The sequence below is a fragment of the Accipiter gentilis genome, chromosome 5 (genome assembly GCF_929443795.1).
Source record: "Accipiter gentilis chromosome 5, bAccGen1.1, whole genome shotgun sequence".
NCBI classification, from domain to species: Eukaryota; Metazoa; Chordata; class Aves; order Accipitriformes; family Accipitridae; genus Astur; species Astur gentilis.
This window is the reverse complement of record NC_064884.1, coordinates 8600541-8619817: the sequence shown is the minus strand read 5'-3', so window position 1 is coordinate 8619817 and position 19277 is coordinate 8600541. Positions and strand designations below refer to the sequence as shown.

At 51.0% G+C, this 19277-nt stretch overlaps 1 protein-coding gene across 8 annotated transcripts in view; it reads right to left on the bottom strand.

The window, feature by feature from the left end:
• The window catches only part of C2CD2L (C2CD2 like), a 36460-nt gene that overhangs the window by 7822 nt on the left and 9361 nt on the right, over positions 1-19277 (bottom strand). For 2 of the 8 annotated variants that reach the window (XR_007506101.1, XR_007506104.1), the window contains exons 2-15: positions 18865-18960; positions 18255-18374; positions 16271-16381; positions 15271-15384; positions 14531-14648; positions 14242-14365; positions 13632-13696; positions 12900-13027; positions 12432-12603; positions 11572-11673; positions 10834-10967; positions 10045-10327; positions 8364-8573; positions 179-603 (exon numbers count right to left, since the gene is read on the bottom strand). Coding sequence is in view for 3 of the 8 variants with exons in the window: in XM_049801133.1 (XP_049657090.1) it covers positions 7553-7689; positions 8364-8573; positions 10045-10327; positions 10834-10967; positions 11572-11673; positions 12432-12603; positions 12900-13027; positions 13632-13696; positions 14242-14365; positions 14531-14648; positions 15271-15384; positions 16271-16381; positions 18255-18374; positions 18865-18960 (1914 nt within the window). In the remaining 5 variants the exon portion in view is untranslated. Of the gene's footprint in view, positions 1-178; positions 604-2114; positions 7690-8363; positions 8574-10044; positions 10328-10833; positions 10968-11571; positions 11674-12431; positions 12604-12899; positions 13028-13631; positions 13697-14241; positions 14366-14530; positions 14649-15270; positions 15385-16270; positions 16382-18254; positions 18375-18864; positions 18961-19277 lie in introns of those variants that run through there. The other 6 variants (XM_049801133.1, XM_049801131.1, XR_007506102.1 and 3 more) reach the window with 5 other exon arrangements.

Here is a 19277-nt window from a genome sequence, read left to right as displayed (position 1 = left end):
GACAGGGAGCCAGGTATACAGACCAAAAGAGAACAACAGAGGAATGAAGGACAGAGAGACGGAGGCAGGAAAAAGCAAAGACAGGCAGGGACCTGGGAGGGGTGGGGGATGCAGAGAGGACAGGGAGGAACCGGGACGCAGAAGAAGGGGGACGCATGCCCAAGGGCCTGACACTCACCGAAGCTCCCGCTTTTGGCACCATCTGGAGAAACATACAGTTCAGACACTTCTCTCTCTCCATCTCGTTTTCTCCCCCCTTCCTCTTCTGTAGCTCCAGTTACTCAACTGTCATCCATCTAGGAGAGTACAGACAGTGTCTTACAGCTCTTTAAACGTGAGGGTTCATAGATACACAGCATCTCGCTCATGCACACACACACACACAATACATGGATGTACTGTATATGTTTGGATACATATACAGACCCTGCGTTATACATTAGTGATGCAATCTGCCGAGATCTATTAATTAGGAGCGTTCCTCACTCAAAGAGTCAGGGTTTCTCTATTCTGCAGATGGAGGCAGCTTCCAGTTGGATCTGCTTTGCTTCATTCTTCAGCTGGTTCGCCTTTTTCTGTTCTCTTCAGCCACAGCAGCTAGTCCTAAAAGACAAATATTAGACCGTTCCCTTTTCACCCACCCTGCTACAATAACAAAGCAAGCCAGGGACGACGCGAGCAAACCTAAGCCTGACGCAGTCAACGACACCCCCAGAGGAGGATCGGGCAACTCAGTCCTCGGGGCCGCCCCAAGAGACACCCCCGAGCCTGCGACCGCCGAAAGGTCTCCCTCGCCACACCGCTGATCCCGGCCCTCGCACGCCGCCGCCATGCTGCTGCCGGCCACCGCGCATGCGCCGTCCACCGCGCAGGAGGGGCTGGAGGCCGCTCCCGGGACAATGCGCATGCGCGAGCACCAGGCTCGTGCTCCTCCTACCAGTCAACGGGAGGCAGCGGGGAAGGCGGTAGCGCTACTGCGCGCGCGCAACCCGCAGGCTGCGCCACCGCCCTTCGCCAAGTGGCAGCGGCGGCGAGCGCTCGCGCTCGCATTCGCGTCCTAAGGCCGGCCACCAGGCCCGCAGTACCCACTGCCGGGACACCGGGGTGGCGGCAGCGAAGGCGGCGGCTCGATCGAGTTGCCGCGGCGCGGGCCCCCCTCAAAAAAAGCTAGAAAGCGACCGCAGGACGCTGCGCCTTCCGCGCAGACAACGGCTGGAAGAAAGCCTGCGCGTCGCCGCCTGGAAGGCCGGTGCCGGCCGACCACCGCTCCCGGCTCGCTCTGACGGCCGACGGCTCCCACAGGCCGCGTTTTCCGCGTCGAGGCCGCGTTCTCCGTGTCCTGACCGCGTGATGAGGCCCGTCTCCTCCGTCTCGATCCCCCATTTCCGTGCCCCTGCCAGCGGCAGGCCACAGCGTTTCATTCACCCTCTTACACGCAGCCCCACATCTGTCTCCCAGCCCCTCACGGCCCTTCTGCCGCTCAGAACGCACGGATTACAGCAGTCAGACATCTCACGCTACTGGAACCCTGTGGGAGACGAGCCCCCCCTGCCCCAGGCAGCAAGGCCAGTGCCTTCGCCCGACACTTCTTTCCCTGCAGGATGAACCCTTCCTGAAACAGAAACGCACAGCCACCGCCTCTCTGGCCTGGCTTGACTTTGCAGCTGGAACTGTAGGCCCTGCAACAAAGCGAGGACAAGAAATAAAGGAAAGCAGGGCAGGCTGAGGGAGAAGAAAATACCAAAGCGGGCACTAATGAGGGAGAGGGCAGGGCTCTCCCCGCTCCGCTAGGGTGCCCCGAGAAGCTGTAACTGACCCTCCCAGGGTACTGCCGCCTATCCAGGGTCAGCCAAAGGTTTCAGCACCACTCACGCCTTCCAGGGCTGATGTCGCCATCTCGGAAATCCCTTGCCTCCTAGAAGCACCACAAAGGCTACAGTCAAGTGCTGTGGTTTTGCAGACTGTAAACCCGTGTATCTGCATCTGGCAAAAAGGGCTGCTGAGAGATGACAGTGTTACAAAAGAGGGCTACAAATCACAGCTACCTCCCTGAACGTCTAGAAAGCCAAAGCCGAGCTCACCGCACTCCAGCAGGTATGAAGTCAGACTCAGGGTCAGGTTTTGATTTCCATGTGGTTTAATAAGTTAACAGGTTCAGCCATTACACAGCAATGGAATTCTTCTTCAACATTTACAAAGGTGCAAAAACTTCATTCATTTAGTCCGAATTAAGTAATTTTATTCTCATCTCTTAAATAGCTACAGTTCCTATTTTTTTCCCTCTAAACAATCTGGGGTTAAAATAATCCACCCAGAGAGAAGGCATCAAAGTACAAAAGAGCACGCACAAGGAGGGGTGCTAATTCAAATTCAGCGTGGGTATTTGGTCCGTTACCTGTACGAGCAGGGAAAGGTGGTATGGATCAGTCATGCCTGTAGAAGGAGCTGTGATATCGCAAGTACAAAGACCTTTTCCAGAAGTTTGACCACCACTGGGATTGTTACTCTACCGTGACACTCACCGTGACGTAGGGGGAAGGAGAAAAGAACAATGCAAAAGATCCCAAAACACGCAAATAACAGCCACCCAGCATTCAAGCATCTCACCAGCTACCCAGAAATGACTCCTCTGTAGGTTTAGCAAACAATGAACTGAGAGAAACCGTCACAGGGAGGAAACCGCATTGCTAAAGACAAAAAAGCAGAACGAAAACATTTCTAAGAGTATGCTTTGCTGTGCACCTGCTTCTAGTCTAGAAACAGTGCATGCCTGTGGCCCTTTTATATTGGTTTGAAGAAGTTTTCATTACACTCTCCTCCACTGAACTATTTTCCAACTAGCTCTCTACCCAGTAGTCTCCCCTCGCTCTCCCCCACTTCAGTCAATCTGCCTAAAAACCCATCCTCAACTAAATAAGCAGCGTGAGGGTGCTTGCAGGGGCACAAGCTGGACTTGCTTGCTCAAGTCTGCCCCTGCAGAGATGTCCATGTAAGAATATTTTGTGGATGCCACAGAAGCTAGTAAGGCGGCTCTCCCGACCCACCAATCGGCTTTGTTGTCCTCAGTCACTTTGCAGCGTTACCACTACAGGCATTCACAGAGCATGCAAACACACGTGCATGCACGCAATCCCTCTGCCCTTGAATACGTGTGGCCTTCAAGCATCCTGTCCAAGTATCAGGCCTCAGTCAGATATCCATCATGCTACAGCCTACAGCACCCCCAAAACAGAGGCTTTGCGGTTCCCTCTATTTCTTCCGATGCCCGTTTTCTCTCGCCTCACAAGGATACCCTTCACGGGCTGACACCAAGGGCTTTTTCAACAGGGAGGCTCTTAAACAGCCTTAACAAAACACAGGGAGAGGATGTATCTAGACAGAAATATACTTACAAGCAGACTTAGAGCTAGAGAAATCCATTTTCTTTGGAGAAGTAAAAATACATGGCATAGGTAAGTTCTAGTAACTCTGTTCAGCCAAAATAGGACAAAAACCCAAAAACAACAACAAAAACCCCCAGAAACCCAAAACCCACAAAAAAAAAACAACCCCACCCCCAAAAAAACAACCCAAACCCAAAATGTATACTTTGGCTTCGTTTACCAGTCACTCTTTCTACTTCTGTAGCTGGCAGCAAAACACAGTATTTGGAATGCAGGCCCTCATAAGCAGGCTGAACTCCTTCAGAAGCCTCTGTGCCGTTCAAGCTTGCTGCTCTGCCGCTCCTCTTCCCCCATATTTTCAGTTGAGGACCGATTTCACAAGGTGCAAATATTGAGCCTACCCTGAGACAGCAATCTGGCAACTGCAGATCATTCGAGTCCAAAAAGTTCAATGGTGGCCCGTACCTCACACTGGGGTTGCTCCGTGGTCCCAGGCATTATGAAATGCCACAGACCCCGCAAGGGCACCAAGGTGAGGGCATGGGTATCCAGAAGAAGTTAAAACAGGGATTTCAAATAGCATTTCTTCTGTCATAAAGCCAGAAGCACAAGCAGGTATTAAATACAAAAGAGATTTCTTTAAGCAGCAGTTCTATGGGGGGAAACCTTCCTGGAACTGTCTTTATAATTTCTGGAGACCAAAGACCTACGTGACTTTACCTTTCCTTCCGAGGAGATTAGGATAGAAGAATCGTTTCTCACAGCAATAATCACACCTCCCCCACAAAGCGGATTCATTACCATTCTTAGCTTCATGAAGCTGGGAGTCACCTGTGCTCGCATAGCTGGGACTAACAAAACCAGCCGCATGCTACTTGGGGGATGAAAACAACTGTGCGTGTGAGAAAGGAAGCCATGTACAGATACAAACAGAAAGGATCAACACGTTAATTGGGAGTGTATCAGAACTAAAAAACTCCCAGTGCACACAGCTGAGCCATTCCCCCCTACCCCTCTGTCCCTCAAAGAGCCGTCTACTCAAACACTCTGAAAAACATTCTGCACTTACTGAGAACATTTAGAAGAAGATAAAAGGTTATGATCAGTCCTACGCTATACGACTTTGAGAATAAATGAAATGGCAGAAAGTACATCTCCGCTAGGAAACACAAGCGGGTGCAGGAATTAATGTTTGGGGATGCACTCTGTCAGCACTTCACAATATCCTTTTCCTTTGCAATCTGTCTAACCAGACACAAACTTTCGTAGCAATTTACTGCCCCTGATAAAAAGCACTGCTAAAAATTCGAGGGAAGATAGACACCAACTGCCATGCGTCCCATGTGCCGTTCGTTCCACAGGCTGCAGTGCAGGCGATTCCCAGATTAGACTTCTGCCAGGTCAAAGCTCAAAATCAAAAGCAGTACCTCCGCTGCAATTCATCAATAGCCCAGAGCCAACAAACTGGGAACAAATTCAGGAAAGCCCATGGGCATGTGGCAAGAATTGCCCATTTAACATGGCCAGAAAGGGATCCTTGGTCCCCAGGGCCAGTGAGGAATGCAAGTTTTGGTTTTACTTCTAGCTTTCCTATTGCCTCCTTCCTCCGAGCCAGGCTGAAATATTCTGATTAAAATCTAGTATGTGTTTGTCAGACATGAACCTCGCTTGCCTTTTCCGCCTCTGGTCTACAGCAACAAGGACAATGCTTGCTAGCCCTTGCAGACCTCCTCATGTACACGAGCCCCAGACTCATGCTGCAGAAGCACGGGTGGGAGCCTCGGGCGTTCGCCTCCAGCTGCTCTGCACCGAGACAGCTCGAGCTGCTCTTACTGTGTAAAGAAAAGAATACAGGACTATTAAACGAGACTTGTGGAAGGTGATAAACCCGCAACTGAAGAGCTGCTGGCTCTTTTCAAAGTTCCTTTCCATTCAAACCAGCATTTCTGATGGAAGGTTTCACAGCCATCCCACTAGAGAAGAGGTGCTGTCTGGGCTCAGCCAGCACTTCTCATTCAAAGCAACTGTGCTAGTTTTGGCTGGGGTAGAGTTAATTTTCTTCACAGTAGCTAGTAGGAGGCTATGTTTTGGATTTGTGCTGAAAACAATGATGATAATACAGGGATGTTTTAGTTATTGCTGAGCAGTGCTTACACAGCATCAAGGCCTTTTTTGCTTCTCACCCCACCCCACCAGCGAGTAGGCTGGGGGTGCACACGAAACTGGGAGAGGACAGAGCTGGGACAGCTGATCCCAACTGACCCAAGGGATATTCCAGACCATATGACATCATGCTTAGCATATAAACCTGGGGGAAGGAGAAGGAAAGGGGGATGTTCGGAGGGATGGCATTTGTCTTCCCGAGTAACCCTTACGCATGATGGAGCCCTGTTTTCCTGGAGATAGCTGAACACCTGCCTGCCAATGGGAAAGAGCAAATGAATTCCTTGTTTTGCTTCACTTGTGCACATGGCTTTTGCTTTACCTATTAAACCGTCTTTATCTCGGCCCACAAGTTTTCTCATTTTTACTCTTCCAATTCTCTCCCCCATCCCACTGCAGGGAGTGAGCGAGCAGCCATGTGGTGCTTAGTTGCCAGCCGGGGTTAAACCACAACAGCAACCTTGACATTGTATTAAAAAAGAATAAACAAAAACTGAAAACAGGGCATCAAGTACTGTTAGCGACAGAGGCAGAGTCACAGCAGGGATGGTGCAAGAGAGAATGCCAAACTGGAACCAAACCCCAAGGCTCTGGGAGCAAGGCCGTGCCTGCAAAGGACAGCGCGGCATCAGACGCCGCACCCACCCAGCAAAGGAAGGCTATGTCAAACCGGTGACTGGATTGTTAGAGGCGAGCCACAGATTGCCAACTTCCACCAGTGCTGCAGCAGGAACTGGTCGCTTCCATCGAGGAAAATGATTTTCAGTGAGAAACGGCTAGTGGTCTGACATCTGCAGCACACGGAGCTGCAAACAAAGCCACAGAACCGTGCAGATGAGGAAAGAAACAAAGGATAAAAGACATGAAAGAGCTCAGGGATGACGGAAAGACTCCCGGACCAAAACAAACAGATGGAGAAGAGATTCCTGGTCAGCCAGCTGGACCAGTCCAATTTCTCACACATGCCCAACCTCGCAGGGAATCAGCAGGAAAAACAGGAAATAGAGTCCCTCCTGCTGGCACACACTAGCATTTTCAATCCAAGCCCTGGGTGACTCTGGCCTTCGCTACCTCCAGACTCTTTCGAGAGATGCCCTGAAATTCCCAGCTGCGAATCCTTCCGCAGCAGCATACCAAACACATTCCAGTCTTTGGAAATGGCACATGACAGCCATATCTGTAGGCCAGGATTTGTCCTTCTGAAGAACACATGTTGTTTTATGTGCACCATCAAGAGAACAACTGCTTTTTCAGTTGGTCGCATCCTGTGTAAAACTGGGCGACAGCCCCCACCTCAGGAGGTACTATAATAGGAGGGCAGAGCTAGCAAATCCAGTCAGGCCCTGACGACTGCTCTTCAGTGAGGTTTTTCCTCCCCTTTGCCCCATCTCCTTAATTCTACAACTCACAGGAGAGCAGGAGTTTCCATTGAAACCAGGCGCGCTGACAGGGCATGAGTGTTTCTCCAAAGAGGATCATTACGCTATCCGAACTGGGCCTCGGGTTATTCACAATGCGTACGCATCAGGAGACCGGAAAGTGGTTCGTCTGGAAGAGCAGTCTCCTCCTGTGCAAGGAGTTGATTTTCCCCTGCGTGCCTCTCCCTTGGCAAATACCCGCTGTGGAAATGCCCACTGCTTGAACATGGTGGATCGGGTTTGCTAGAAGAAAGGAAATACCAGATGCAATCAAGAAAGGCTCCTTCTAGAAGCTACAGGAAACCCTTTCATCAAGTGAAAACATGTAAACTCTTGCCTCTTTCCGTCACATGGATTCAGGCTCCACGTCGCTTCAGGCTCCATGTCAGACTGCCCTTTCGCTAGCATCGCCACGTTTCTCACCGTCCATCCCCAGCATAGCACCGGTCCTCAGCACGAGAACCGCAAGAGGCCAGGTGCTCCGCAGGTCCAGAAGACAGCCTGATGCCCCATCGGCAATGCCCCCCAGGGAAACAGTTCCGCTTGTACAACGGCTGGTGCACACATGCAGCAGGGGCCCTTCCCCGTTCAAGAACATGGATGTGGAAGGAGAGCTGTGTCACAGCATGGCAGCACCAACAGCACCGACCAGACATTCTTGCAAGGGCCTGGGCTTCTACAAAAACTTGCCCAGTGGTTAAAACTTCCTTCTTTGAGATTCCTTCCTTCATCAGCATAGCACAGAAAGCAAGCATCCGTCAGCACTGTCCGACCCAGAGACTGTTCCAAAGGCAGAGCCAGCTGGAGAACCGCAGCTTGTTCTCCTGCCAGCTCACAGCCCAGGAACGCATTGCCCCACACCATGCCACAGTCAGGTTACAGCCTCTGCACCAAGCAGAAGCAACGAGAGCATTTAGACGGCCAGTGACCGTGTCATTCTCTCTCACTGGAAGAGCCGAGTAAGGCTACAGCCCACACTTCTTGGCAACGTAGCTAACCCAGTAGTTTCTTGATCTTTAACTCTGATGGTCGCCACCTGAGAGCCACCCCCCACCCCTTTCCAGGACACACCAGTGATGCCAGACAGCTACACAGGCAGAGTTGCTTCTGCAGCTCCCAGGACCCCCGCTGGGATTAGCACGCCACCTGGATTTTTCTGGGAGAGCACGGTGGGATATGACAGTCAGAGAAGGATAAGCCAAGGCAGACGAGCAGCCTAAGCCCCAGGTTCGCCACCTCCACTCCCCAAACGGCATAAAGCACTGGGGTGTCTTCCCTCAGCCAAGGTTGGAAGGAACTGGACAGCAGGTCACAGATACCACGGAGTGGGAAGACAAGAGACTAGAAAAAGATCTCTGCGCAATCATTCCGACGGGCTTCTCCTTCCTTCAGTTCTCACCTGCTGTTGTGCTGTCGCTAGCTTTGGGTTTGGATTTAGACTTGAAGGAGAAGCGTTTGATGAGGCGGCGGGAGAAGCTGCCGGCTTTCTTCCTGGCGGCGGAGTTGGCGGTGACGTTGGACAGGTCATCGTGTGACTGGCTCAGGCCCGCTTCCTTCTGCTTGCTCCTTCTCCGGAAGATGAGCTTGGTACCACTCCGAAGAAAGCTAACTGCAGAGACAGAAAGGAAGGAGACTGAAACCACGATAGTATCCTGCCCTGGCGAGTCTCAGGGGTGGCAACGCCCCCAGCCGCTCTCAAATGAGCGGCAAAGACCTCTTCCACCCCGAGTGGCGGAAGCGCACAGCAGGTCAGCAAATCCCAGCTCCCAACCACAAGGCAAAGTCTACGTTCAGGACAGACTGCAACACCAACAAGCTGCTTCACTAAGCACACTGTCACGCATCCCCTCTGCATAAACTTCCTTTTACACAACAACGTCCTCCCTTCGCTGGAAGTGTGGAGAATTGTTATAGAAAGCTAAGACTTGTATGAATGAAAAACAAGTGAGAATGTCTCCACATGCAGACACTGGGAGGAACACACAACAGGGAAGAGGCCTCTCAGACTAGCCTGTCTCAAGGGTGCCCGGATTAGCCAGTCATCAAGCCCCTGGAACAACTGCCTGCGTTTCACACAATGCCCAAATCTGGAGACAAATAACAGCAATGACTCCAGAGCAGGCAGGACAAGATGGAGATGCCGATCGCCATCAGCCCCAAACAGGTGCAAAAAGGCGTATCCAAAACCTGCACGCCATACAAAGCTACAACAGTATTACCTACAGAGGGGGCTTGCTTTCTGTTTTCTTCCTTCTCTTCCCCACCCACCAGGTCTCTCAAGAATCTGGGCTACACACCTTTCTACCCGCTGATGTGCAAACAGGGGGCCACCACAGTTCAAACTGTACCTGGTTGTACCAGGGTACAACCACCACAAAACTTGTCCCGCTCCTGTATTCTGAACAATTGAGATTTTGGCTTGCGTTTTGGCTTTGTTTATATAAGTTTGTAGCTAACAGAAACCGTCATAGCTACAAGAAGACAAATCCAAGGTGCGCCATCCTCCTAATTGATGCAAGCCTGGAAAGTCCAGAACAGCAGCTCTGTCAGGGCAGGCCCGCTCTATCATTTAGAAGCAGAGAATTTGTGTGGATGTCCTACGATACGACAGGTCAGAGGTGCTAGCTGCTTTGATGCTAACAGAGAAAGAGGGAGGACATCTGAGGCCCGTACAACCTACACTGTCGGGCAGCCTCCCTTTCCATGCTAGAAGCAGCCAAATTCAGAGGAAGGATCATTATTTACGGACGTGTGCCTGATCTGCGGACCCAGAGGCCAGGGAGAGAAAACAGGTTCTCGGGAACACACAAGCTGCGCAGGGTTCCCATCTGAGAGAGCACAGAAACTGAAAAGGCCACAGGAATCAGACACCTACAAATAGAGGAGTTTGGAAACGCTCCAGTGGGAAGCATGGGAGAGAGACAGGCTCTTCCAGGCCCCAGCAGAAGCCACTCTTTGCCATGTCAAAAGCTAGCTGCAGCCCCCACGCTCAGGCAGGGAACTCGAACATCACTGTCCTCAAGCACCACAGGCTAACACCACAGGCTAACGTTAGCTACCGTTTAACAGTTCATCCTTACCTTTGTGATCTTTTAAGCTCCTCGTCTCAAGGGCTCCTGTGGAGCCAGTTTCAGACTCAACATCTTCCACTGATGGTCTCTCAGAGACATCGGATCGCGTCGTCTCATCCAGCTCCTGGCTGGCCCTTTGTCCCGATGGCAATGCTTCTAGCAGCTGTGACGATTCAGTAGAATCGTGCATCCGGTCAGTCACACCCTCTGCCGCAGAATCCCCATATGCCGTGGCCTCCAGAGATGCAGCATAACCCAGAGAAAGTGCCATTTCATCTTGAGCAATAGGTACCTGGAGGGGGGTCAGACAGACAGGGTCTAAAGGATCACATTCATCTCCCGTCTTCCATCCATACCTACATCTGGATGCTCCGGTTCCGATCATCAGTGCTAGACAGCACCGATGCATGATCTTCATGCTTTTGCTGGAACACACTGGAACGTGGCAGATTCCAAAGCATTCTGCAGCACCTCCCTCACTCCCATAGGCAAGTCCAAGGAGAACTCCTTAGATTCTCCACGAGGTTCCCAACTGGCTACGGCAGCAGCCTCCCTTTCTGCGGCTGCCTGCCCTTTGTGAACTCCCACTGGCAGCTTCCCTGCAGACTGGCAAGGTACCTTTGACACTCACTGGGAAGCAGCGACAAGCTGCAAGGAAGCAGCAAGAGGGTTCTGCCAAGCAAGTTGTCTGTGCTGGAACCGTCCCACACTGGTCCCTACAGGACAGGGTGGTTTCACACACACATCCCTAGAAACAACCTCCCAGATTGGAAATGGAGCCCCCTAACTACCAGAGACCTTGGAAACTCCCGAGATGATCAGCGTGCTACGTTTTGTTGGGGTCTTCTTGGCGGGCTTGTTATTCGTCTCGGTTAGCTGCCTGATCGCCGTCTCAGCCACCGGATCCAAGCCATTGGGCATACGGCTATCCCCTGAGCACAAGAAAGATACCAACGCTTGAAGTAGCAGCCTTCAGCACGGGCAAGAGGTCGCTTGCTGATCACGATGCTTGTAATAGGCAACTACACATGCACAAAGGTAGAGAACAGAATTTATTATGGACTTGCCCGAATAAAACAAAGGAAGGAAGCTCCATATAGGTCTCGGCTCTTTTAGGCACCTGAAAAGTTTTGTTTCCAACCAGGCATATCATTAAAATATCCTTCCCTCTCAACAAAGACTTCCAAAGACTCCCAAGAGTTTGGGCAGCCTTGGCCATAAACCGTCAATGCAGCTGCAGTGCTCTGTCCTGGAGACAAGGAGAGCCCTGAGTACACAGTAAGCGAAGCTCTTTGGGTCTGGATAGCCTGGAATGTTCTTGTCAAGCAAGGAAACACCCAGAGTCACAGACTGGATAGCCAAAGTGGAATTTCTTTTACCTGTCCCCACCTGCCACCACCCCTCCACCTCACCTTCACTTGGGCATTCTCTTCTGCAGCAAACACAGATGAGTTCAGTGACCCACATTCAGACTCCTACTCTCCAAAAAAGGCTAAAAGCTGCTCCGGTAAGAGCCTTGGATTTCCAAGCACTTACGGCTACTGCTGGGCAAGGGACTGTGAGGGCAGCCGCTCTCCAAAAGCACTGTTGTCTTCTTTTCAGTCACTTCCACCTTGGAAGGAGACCTCGACGGTGAATCTTCATGGCAAAAGAAAGGCAGAGACACAGAGACACCAGTAAACAGAGGCGAAGCTTAGGCAACTTCACTACCGTATCGTGGCCCCCTACATGCACCCCCCAAAAAGCCTCGAGCGCACACAGAGAGCCTGCAGAGGCTGGCTCCATGAGGCTTTGCAGCAACAAAGTAGTAAGAAGCGTATCAGAAAAAGACATATGAAACAGCCCCATCGCAAGACCCCATTCATGCCATTTCCCAGCCCCACCTCGTGGAATATCCAGCACCACATTCATCAGGACATCAGACTGCAAGCAGCAACAACCGCTAGTAAGCAAGGTCAACATGCTTTCGGCTCCGCATTGAGAACATACAGCATAACTTCTTCAGCAGTGAAGAAATAGAGGAAGAGCAGCACGACGCTTAGCTCAACACCATGCAGAGGTTACGCAGCGGCATACACGCTAGAGTCAGGACCTCCCACCACCAAAGGGTATCAGAGAGGCTCATCCCTCTCTCACCTCCCCCCAAACACAGGGTTGCATCAATTCCTGCCCCCCAAGGCCACACACAAGTCTCCAGCCAGCCACAAGATGCTAAGGGAATGGCGACAATGCCCATGTTCCGACCCAGAAGCCAAAAGCACCACACGAGGTGCAAGTCTGCAACAACCACAACAGTTTTGCTACCGCCAGCACAAGTGGCCTTGGAAATATCGCAGCTGAGTCTGCACCCCCATAGCGGCCACCAGTACAAGACACCTGTTGCAGGGCAGCCTCACCCAGTTTGCAGTCTGCCTTGGGCCGGGACTGAATCGTGGTGACAGTAGTCACGATGGTGCCATCGGGCATGATGGTCCGGTCCATCTCCACCTTCTTCGTGGGAGTAATGCTGGTTCGCAGAGATGTGGCGTGCTGAGCATTCAATGATGTGGGAGACTCCTGGAATAGCAGCTACGAAGAGTAAAGCACAGCTCAGAGAGGCTCTACTCTTCCCAGATGGAAAGACAGGCATATAGGTGACAAAAGCGACCACTCTGGGCACTGAGGAGCCATCCCTGCTACGTCATCAGTTGAACAGAGGAAGGGTCAGGGACCGAGGGCCAGGCGATGCCCTACCTTGGCCTAAGGGTCTGCCAGTCCCCTGTGATGAGCCCAGGCCCAATCAGGCTCGTCTCCAGCTAGAGGCTCACATTGTGAATGCTTTCAGAGCACGCATTTGGGCCCAGCTTATGGAGTAGCGAGCTCACCTCCAATATAACAGTAGCTTCAGCTGCCAGTGACTGCCCAGCTCCTGGGGCCAGTGAGCAGACCTGTCTCCCAGACGGTTGTTTGGCCAAAGAATCAAGCAGAAGTGTGGCATGTGCCAGCAGCACATCTGCGAGAACGAACAGGAAAACAAAACACACCACATGACCTTGGCACCTCAGATGTCTCCCAGGCAACCTCTGCTTTTGGGAAGCAGCCCTGTGGGCCAACAAAGCAGATCCCCACAACTCCGGTAGCTCCCAGGTTTGAGGCGGGGAGGGGGCAGGCAGCACTCCTCCACTCCTCTTCACCAATCCAGAAATTGATTGCCTTAAAGAGGTGGCCATTGTGCAGCCTTCCTCAAACACAGGTGCTGTGCTTAGTCCCCGACCAAGGACAAATGAACAGAGTTAAGAGCCTTCTGCAACATTCTTCCAATACACAGGGACAAATCCCCACATCCCTCTCCCCGCTTCAGAGTGGAGACTGGCAGGCCACAGGAACCTCCCGGCTACCAAAAAGGTCAGAGTAAGAGCGTTTCACTAAGAAGAACAGACTCCAGAGTTACTTCATGCAGTCAGAGGCTCACATAAAGACAGGTACGAAAAATCCTTTGCAGAGTTCATCACGCATTGTACTGACACAGAACTACCACAGGCTCAAAGCACAGAAAGTCCCTTAGGCATTTTTGTCTCCCCGTCTTACAATGCATCTTAACGGTGGTCCATACTCACTTCCCCCTCCATCACTGTTCCCCAGCACCTGTAGCTTCAGCTCTTTACTTCTAGGTCCCAACTCCCTGCGGAAACAGAAAAAGACAGGCTGGTATTAGGCAATCTTTGCAAAAAGGCCCCAGAGCAAACAACCCCATTCTGCATCTTCCCTCTCTCAAATCTCACACACTTTGTCACCTTTCTCAAAGCTCCAGCATATCCATGCTACTTTGGAGGATATGACAAGGGCCAGCAAACTACACAGAACAGGAAAACTCCGGTTCGTGTCCCCTGCAGGGCTGTGTAGGCTGCCAAGGGAAGCTGAGAGGCTACTCTGTCTGAAAGGCCAAGATTTACACTCCGGGCCTTCTGCACACACTGCCCACGATTGGCGCTTCTGCCCATCCAGTTAAAGGGGATGGCATCCCAAGGAGCAGGAAATACATATGCAAGCTGGGGCCAGTCGCCAGAATTGGTAGCCTGGCACACGGGCAGCACAAACACATGACGCCCTGCAGCACAGACTTCACCTCTGCGCCATCCGCATCAGTTACTGCGGCACGGTAACAACACCCAGAGACCGTGCCGGTCTGCCTCTGCCATGCTGGTCAGAAAGAGGGCAAACACTTACAGAAAGAGCTCCTCATTCCACTCCATCTCTGCTGCAGCACCCGCACTGCCAGCTGTCACCGGCCTCGTCCGCTTCTGCTGTGGCGGGCTGTCCAGCTCTGCCACGCAGCGTATCTCCCCAACTCCTGCAACAGAGGGACAGAGCCCACACATGCGCTCATCAACACTAGGCAGCGGCTTGGTGGACACACCCCCCTCTTTTCCATTCAAGCCCATCCAAAACATACCCTGGCTCCAGTCTCACCGCCTGCATGCTCTCCCCTGCAGATCAGCAAAGTTTTCATGCTTACCTTCCTTCTTCTGGCAGCCCAAGTTCAGCACTCGAAGATTCCGGAGCAACAGCTTAGAACCCAGAGGGGATGCTGCTACTCCGGACGGGGACTCTCGAGTCAACTTATTGCTGGGTACCTGAGGAATGACAAGAGTGAGACGGATGCCTTTATTGTTCACTCAGCAGCAGACAGCAGCAAGACACGTGACGTTTGTCCTTGCATCTACCAGGTAGCTCCTCACACAAACATACGTGAATACCCACAGAGCCATCAAGAGATGCTGCAGGTTCCCCAAGCTATCGGCCTCTGGTGGGCACCCGTGTTATTTCAGGTGGAAAATTTAAGGCAGACGGGAAAAGAGACAGACAAGAACAAGCTTGCTGGCTGGCTGCCAGTCGGACAAATGAAGACAACAAACCACGGACCATTCCATGCCTGCAAAGGCTGCCCTGGGCGGAGCCTTGGCGTTCAGAGCAACAGAGAGACTGCTGAAGCAGTCCAGCTCCACCTCAACACAAGCGGCACTTAGCGTTCAGAAAACAAGATACAAACAGAGCTGCCCTTCGGAGCAGTTTCTAATTATCTCTACTCTCCATGCCACAATAACCCAACTCCTATGACAGCACAAGCCAGGATGCAGCTATCACCCAGAAGCAAGTAGTCTCAACCCTTGGACTCCTGCCTGAGCCTCAGCCCCCAGGAAGAGCCCTGGGGCACAGTGTTTGAGGCAAAAGAAGAACACAAGGAGATAGCCTTACCACACCGGCTCCAGCAGTGCAGGCCTTCAGATTCACCATCATGGCTGGCTGTGTGCTGACAATGGTATCCTCGATCAGATCCTTTATGGTGGACAGATCCACTCTCCCTTCATTCTTCTCTCCGCAAATCAGGAGAAAATGCAGGAAAGTCACAACAAGGCAGACACTTTCTCTCCTTATACAGCCCCAACTGCCTCTCGAACCTCTAAGACGCTACACAGTCTTCCTCCCAGTAATAATGTCCCAGGTACTCTTCCCATATCCTGTACTTGCTCTCCCCAGTGCTTAAAGTTTCCATGTAACAGCTGCAGGCAAATGTAAGTTGTCTAAATGAGGCAAACTAAGGTTCCACATCTGTAGTCTGTCCATGGCAAATTTTGACAATACAGCTTTTACAGTTTGCCACCTCCTCACACCTCGTGAGACAGTACTACCACACTTTCAGGAGAACAGCCAAAATCCTACATCTACTCAGGACAAAGCAACAAGGGTGTCAATAAAACAAACAAATCAACCAACCTATTTGACCACAGAAGCGCAAGCGAGCCCACATTCAGCTCATTAAACCTCTAATACCCATGGGTTCCCCACACTAACCTCTGAAACAAAACCCAAACAAACAAAAGAAACAAACTAACAAACAAACAAAAAAAACCCCTAACCAACCCAGCTCATTTTGCAGCTCTACACCTGACAATGCAGGAGGACCTACATAGCCAGATGGCCTTTTTTGCTATGCAGACTCCGCTTCAGATATTATGCCAGACTCGGACAACAGACATGAGAACCTGCTTCGGCCCTCTTGAGGATGCACTGTTTTGACAGAATTGAGCTAGTATCAACTCCAGGGCGAAAGAATCCCCTTCCTCGCCCTAAAGGGCCACACTAGTGAGTTGCCAACCCCTCCCCTCTGCATCAGCTTTCCTCCTGGCTCGGTGCTGTTTCTGCCCCTCCCGCACTTCCTCCACTCGAGTCCAGCCTCCCACTCTTTGCCGCTCACCTCGCGAAGTTGAAGTCTTGGAAGAACCGAAAGGTTCAAGTCTGGTCTGTCCTTGAACATCCATGACACCAGGAGACCTTCGTTCTGTATCTCCTCCAAGTGGATCTCCACCTGGCCCAGAACAAATACCCATAGTCAGAAACGGTTTCCGTTTCCATTAGGTGCTTTTTGCTTTGCTTCAAATTCAGCAACTGAAAGGCCCTCACACCAGTGCAACAATAAGAGACAGAACGTAAGAACACGAGTAGTCCCCAGCCTATGGGAAGAAGCAGCTGCAGAAGCCTCATTGCTCTGTAGCAAGATCTGGCTTCCTCTCTGCCTTTGGATGCCCATGTGCCATCAGAGGGAAAAATGATAGGTTATTTCTACGCCTGAAGAAGCAGCCTGCAGGACAATCCAAAAGAGCGAGTTGGGCACTGACACAGGGTGTTTACTGAGCTACATCAATTAACCGTCGCCAAACCTAAGTACGGCCATTTGTAAGTTAGCAATGAGTCTCTAGGAGATCATCCTCAGACTGAAAACTCATCCAGGCCACCAATAGTCTGCCACCAGCAACAAACCAGACTGTACACCATCCCATAGTTCAGCTGAAAAGTTGCACACCCATACACCTGACAGGCATCGTTAATGCAACAGACAGAAACAGAACCACACAGAAAGAACTCCTGACCTAGTATCTCTAGTAAAAACAGGGGAGTTAAATTTAACATAGCTCTAAATCAATTGACAGACTGACATTTATTTACCATGAACACAGAAGGTCGCCAGTCGAATGTCACAAATCTGGGACACGGTAGCCAGGTAAGCAACCAACACAATGTGCATAAAAAAGGCAAGGCACAACTGGGGATACAGTACTCAAAGCATTCCGACCAACAGGCATACAGTAACCTTAGCAGCATTTCACAATGCAGCAGCAAGACCTCAATTAGAATACCACATGCAATTCTCTACAAGAACAATCAACCCAAAACTTCAGCAGGTGCAGACAAGGAGACCTAGAAAATGCCAGTGAGTAGAGGAGCAATTTGATGAGACGTGTCAAAGGCCACCTGGCTCCCAGAGACTACACAAAGATGAAAAGCAATGGCAGTTGCCACCCACAACTACATTGGCATCAGGCACGCCAAACGCTGAGGAGAAAGAGAGAAGCTATTTAAATGACCATGGAACAGAGGCACAAAACCAAACTGGGATGATCTGATAAACATTGGTTGAAAATTTCACTAAAGCTTCTGAGAGCAAAGGCATGTTAGAACAACATTCCAACTGCAATAGCATGGGATCGGGTTCTGCTACCACAAAGTTACTTCTAATTTTGCCATGTCTCCCTACAGCGCAGACGAGCCTGTGGTCTCCAAGCAAGATACTGTCTCCAGCATCAAGCCCTTCTTCACAATGGGAACAAAATCACATTCCAGAGAAGCAAATCCAGCCACAAAGTCACTGTGGAGCTACCACCCATTGCAATTTCACAGAGCTTCTGTTCTGGAAGAAGCATCTCACACAGAAAAAGTCTGTATCACACTCTTGTGAATGTATTAAGGGGAGCACTGACAAGCAAACCACTCCTCACTGTGGATTTCTTTTTCACACCAACAACCAGGACAACACCGTAATCGTACATACACACAGGACACATTTTTCCCTATCCATCACACCACAAGGGGAATTGAAATCTGTGGACCTTTTGCTTCTCAAACACCCCCTTAAAAACACAGTATAGAACGCTGCCATGCCTCAAATCTCTCTGGATTTTGTTACGGCTACGTTACATGGCCAAGATCTGCAAAATGAGACTCAGAAAACAGGACTCAGCACGGAGACTGGGAATATTTGCCACCCCACCAAACGTTACTGACAGCACGCTGCTTCTTCCGGCACAAGCACTTTATTTGCACTATATCAGGGCCTCCTTCCTCGATCAGCATGGGACCAGGTGAAAGAACAAGTTCAACGGCTAACGTATTACAACTGTTACCTGAGCCTGCAGCACAGCCAAAGTGACATGATAGGTGTCCACAGAAACAGCAACTGGGGACTGCTGAGTAACAGAGACAGGGAATTTCACAGCTTCAGCTGACAGATGGCAGTACAGCACCTAGAGAGAAAAGGAAGATGAGTTTATATCCTCAGTGAGAGGCAGCTGTGCGATGGCAAAACCTCTAAAAGCGATGGGCAAGGTTTACCTGTTGTGGCAGGAAAGAAACATCAGGCTTACACCCAGACCCAGTTCCGCATTGCCAACCTGCCATTTCAGACTCTGTACATGAGGCAGTAAAGACCTATTGGTGACAGGAGCTCTCTCCTCCTCTCCATTGTAGGAACCCAATATTCAGGCTTGGCATCCATACGCCCCAGCTCCAGCAACACATCTGCCGCTGGGGCTCTCCCAGAGCTCACCGATGTGCAGTCCCAGAGCCACAATCTCAGAAGGTTGTCGATAGACCTCCGAAGTCTACAACAGATCTCGCCCAAAACTTCCCTGGTTCCACCACCCCCATAGCGCAGGCCTCAGCAATCTCCATAGAACACACTGTCAGATGATGGAAAAAACCCACACTGTGCAATTCAGAACAGCAAAGCCTTACCATGCTGTGGTCCGACTGTCCCTTGCACGTCACGTGACTTATATTTGCGGCTGGTGGTAACTGAGGACCCTCTTCAAATGTGATCTGCACTGAACTCTATGAAAAAAAGAAGTCTGTTAGTTCCCAGTGGTCAAGGTACCCCAGATCATTTCAAAGAAGACAACTGATTCTGATGTGGGGCCCTAGAGACACTCCAGTCCATTTCCATGAACCCAGCCAGCACGCGGAACTGTCACACACTGCAATTCTACCCACCTTGGCTTGTCCATACAGAGAAAGGAAACAAGGTCTCCAGTCAAGGCTTAGAGTCGCAAACACTAAGTTAATTTCAGACAGGCAAGCCCAAATGAGAATGGAAAATTGTTCTGAATAGCAATCAGCCATAAGTCAAGTGTGTGAACCCTTCTTCATTG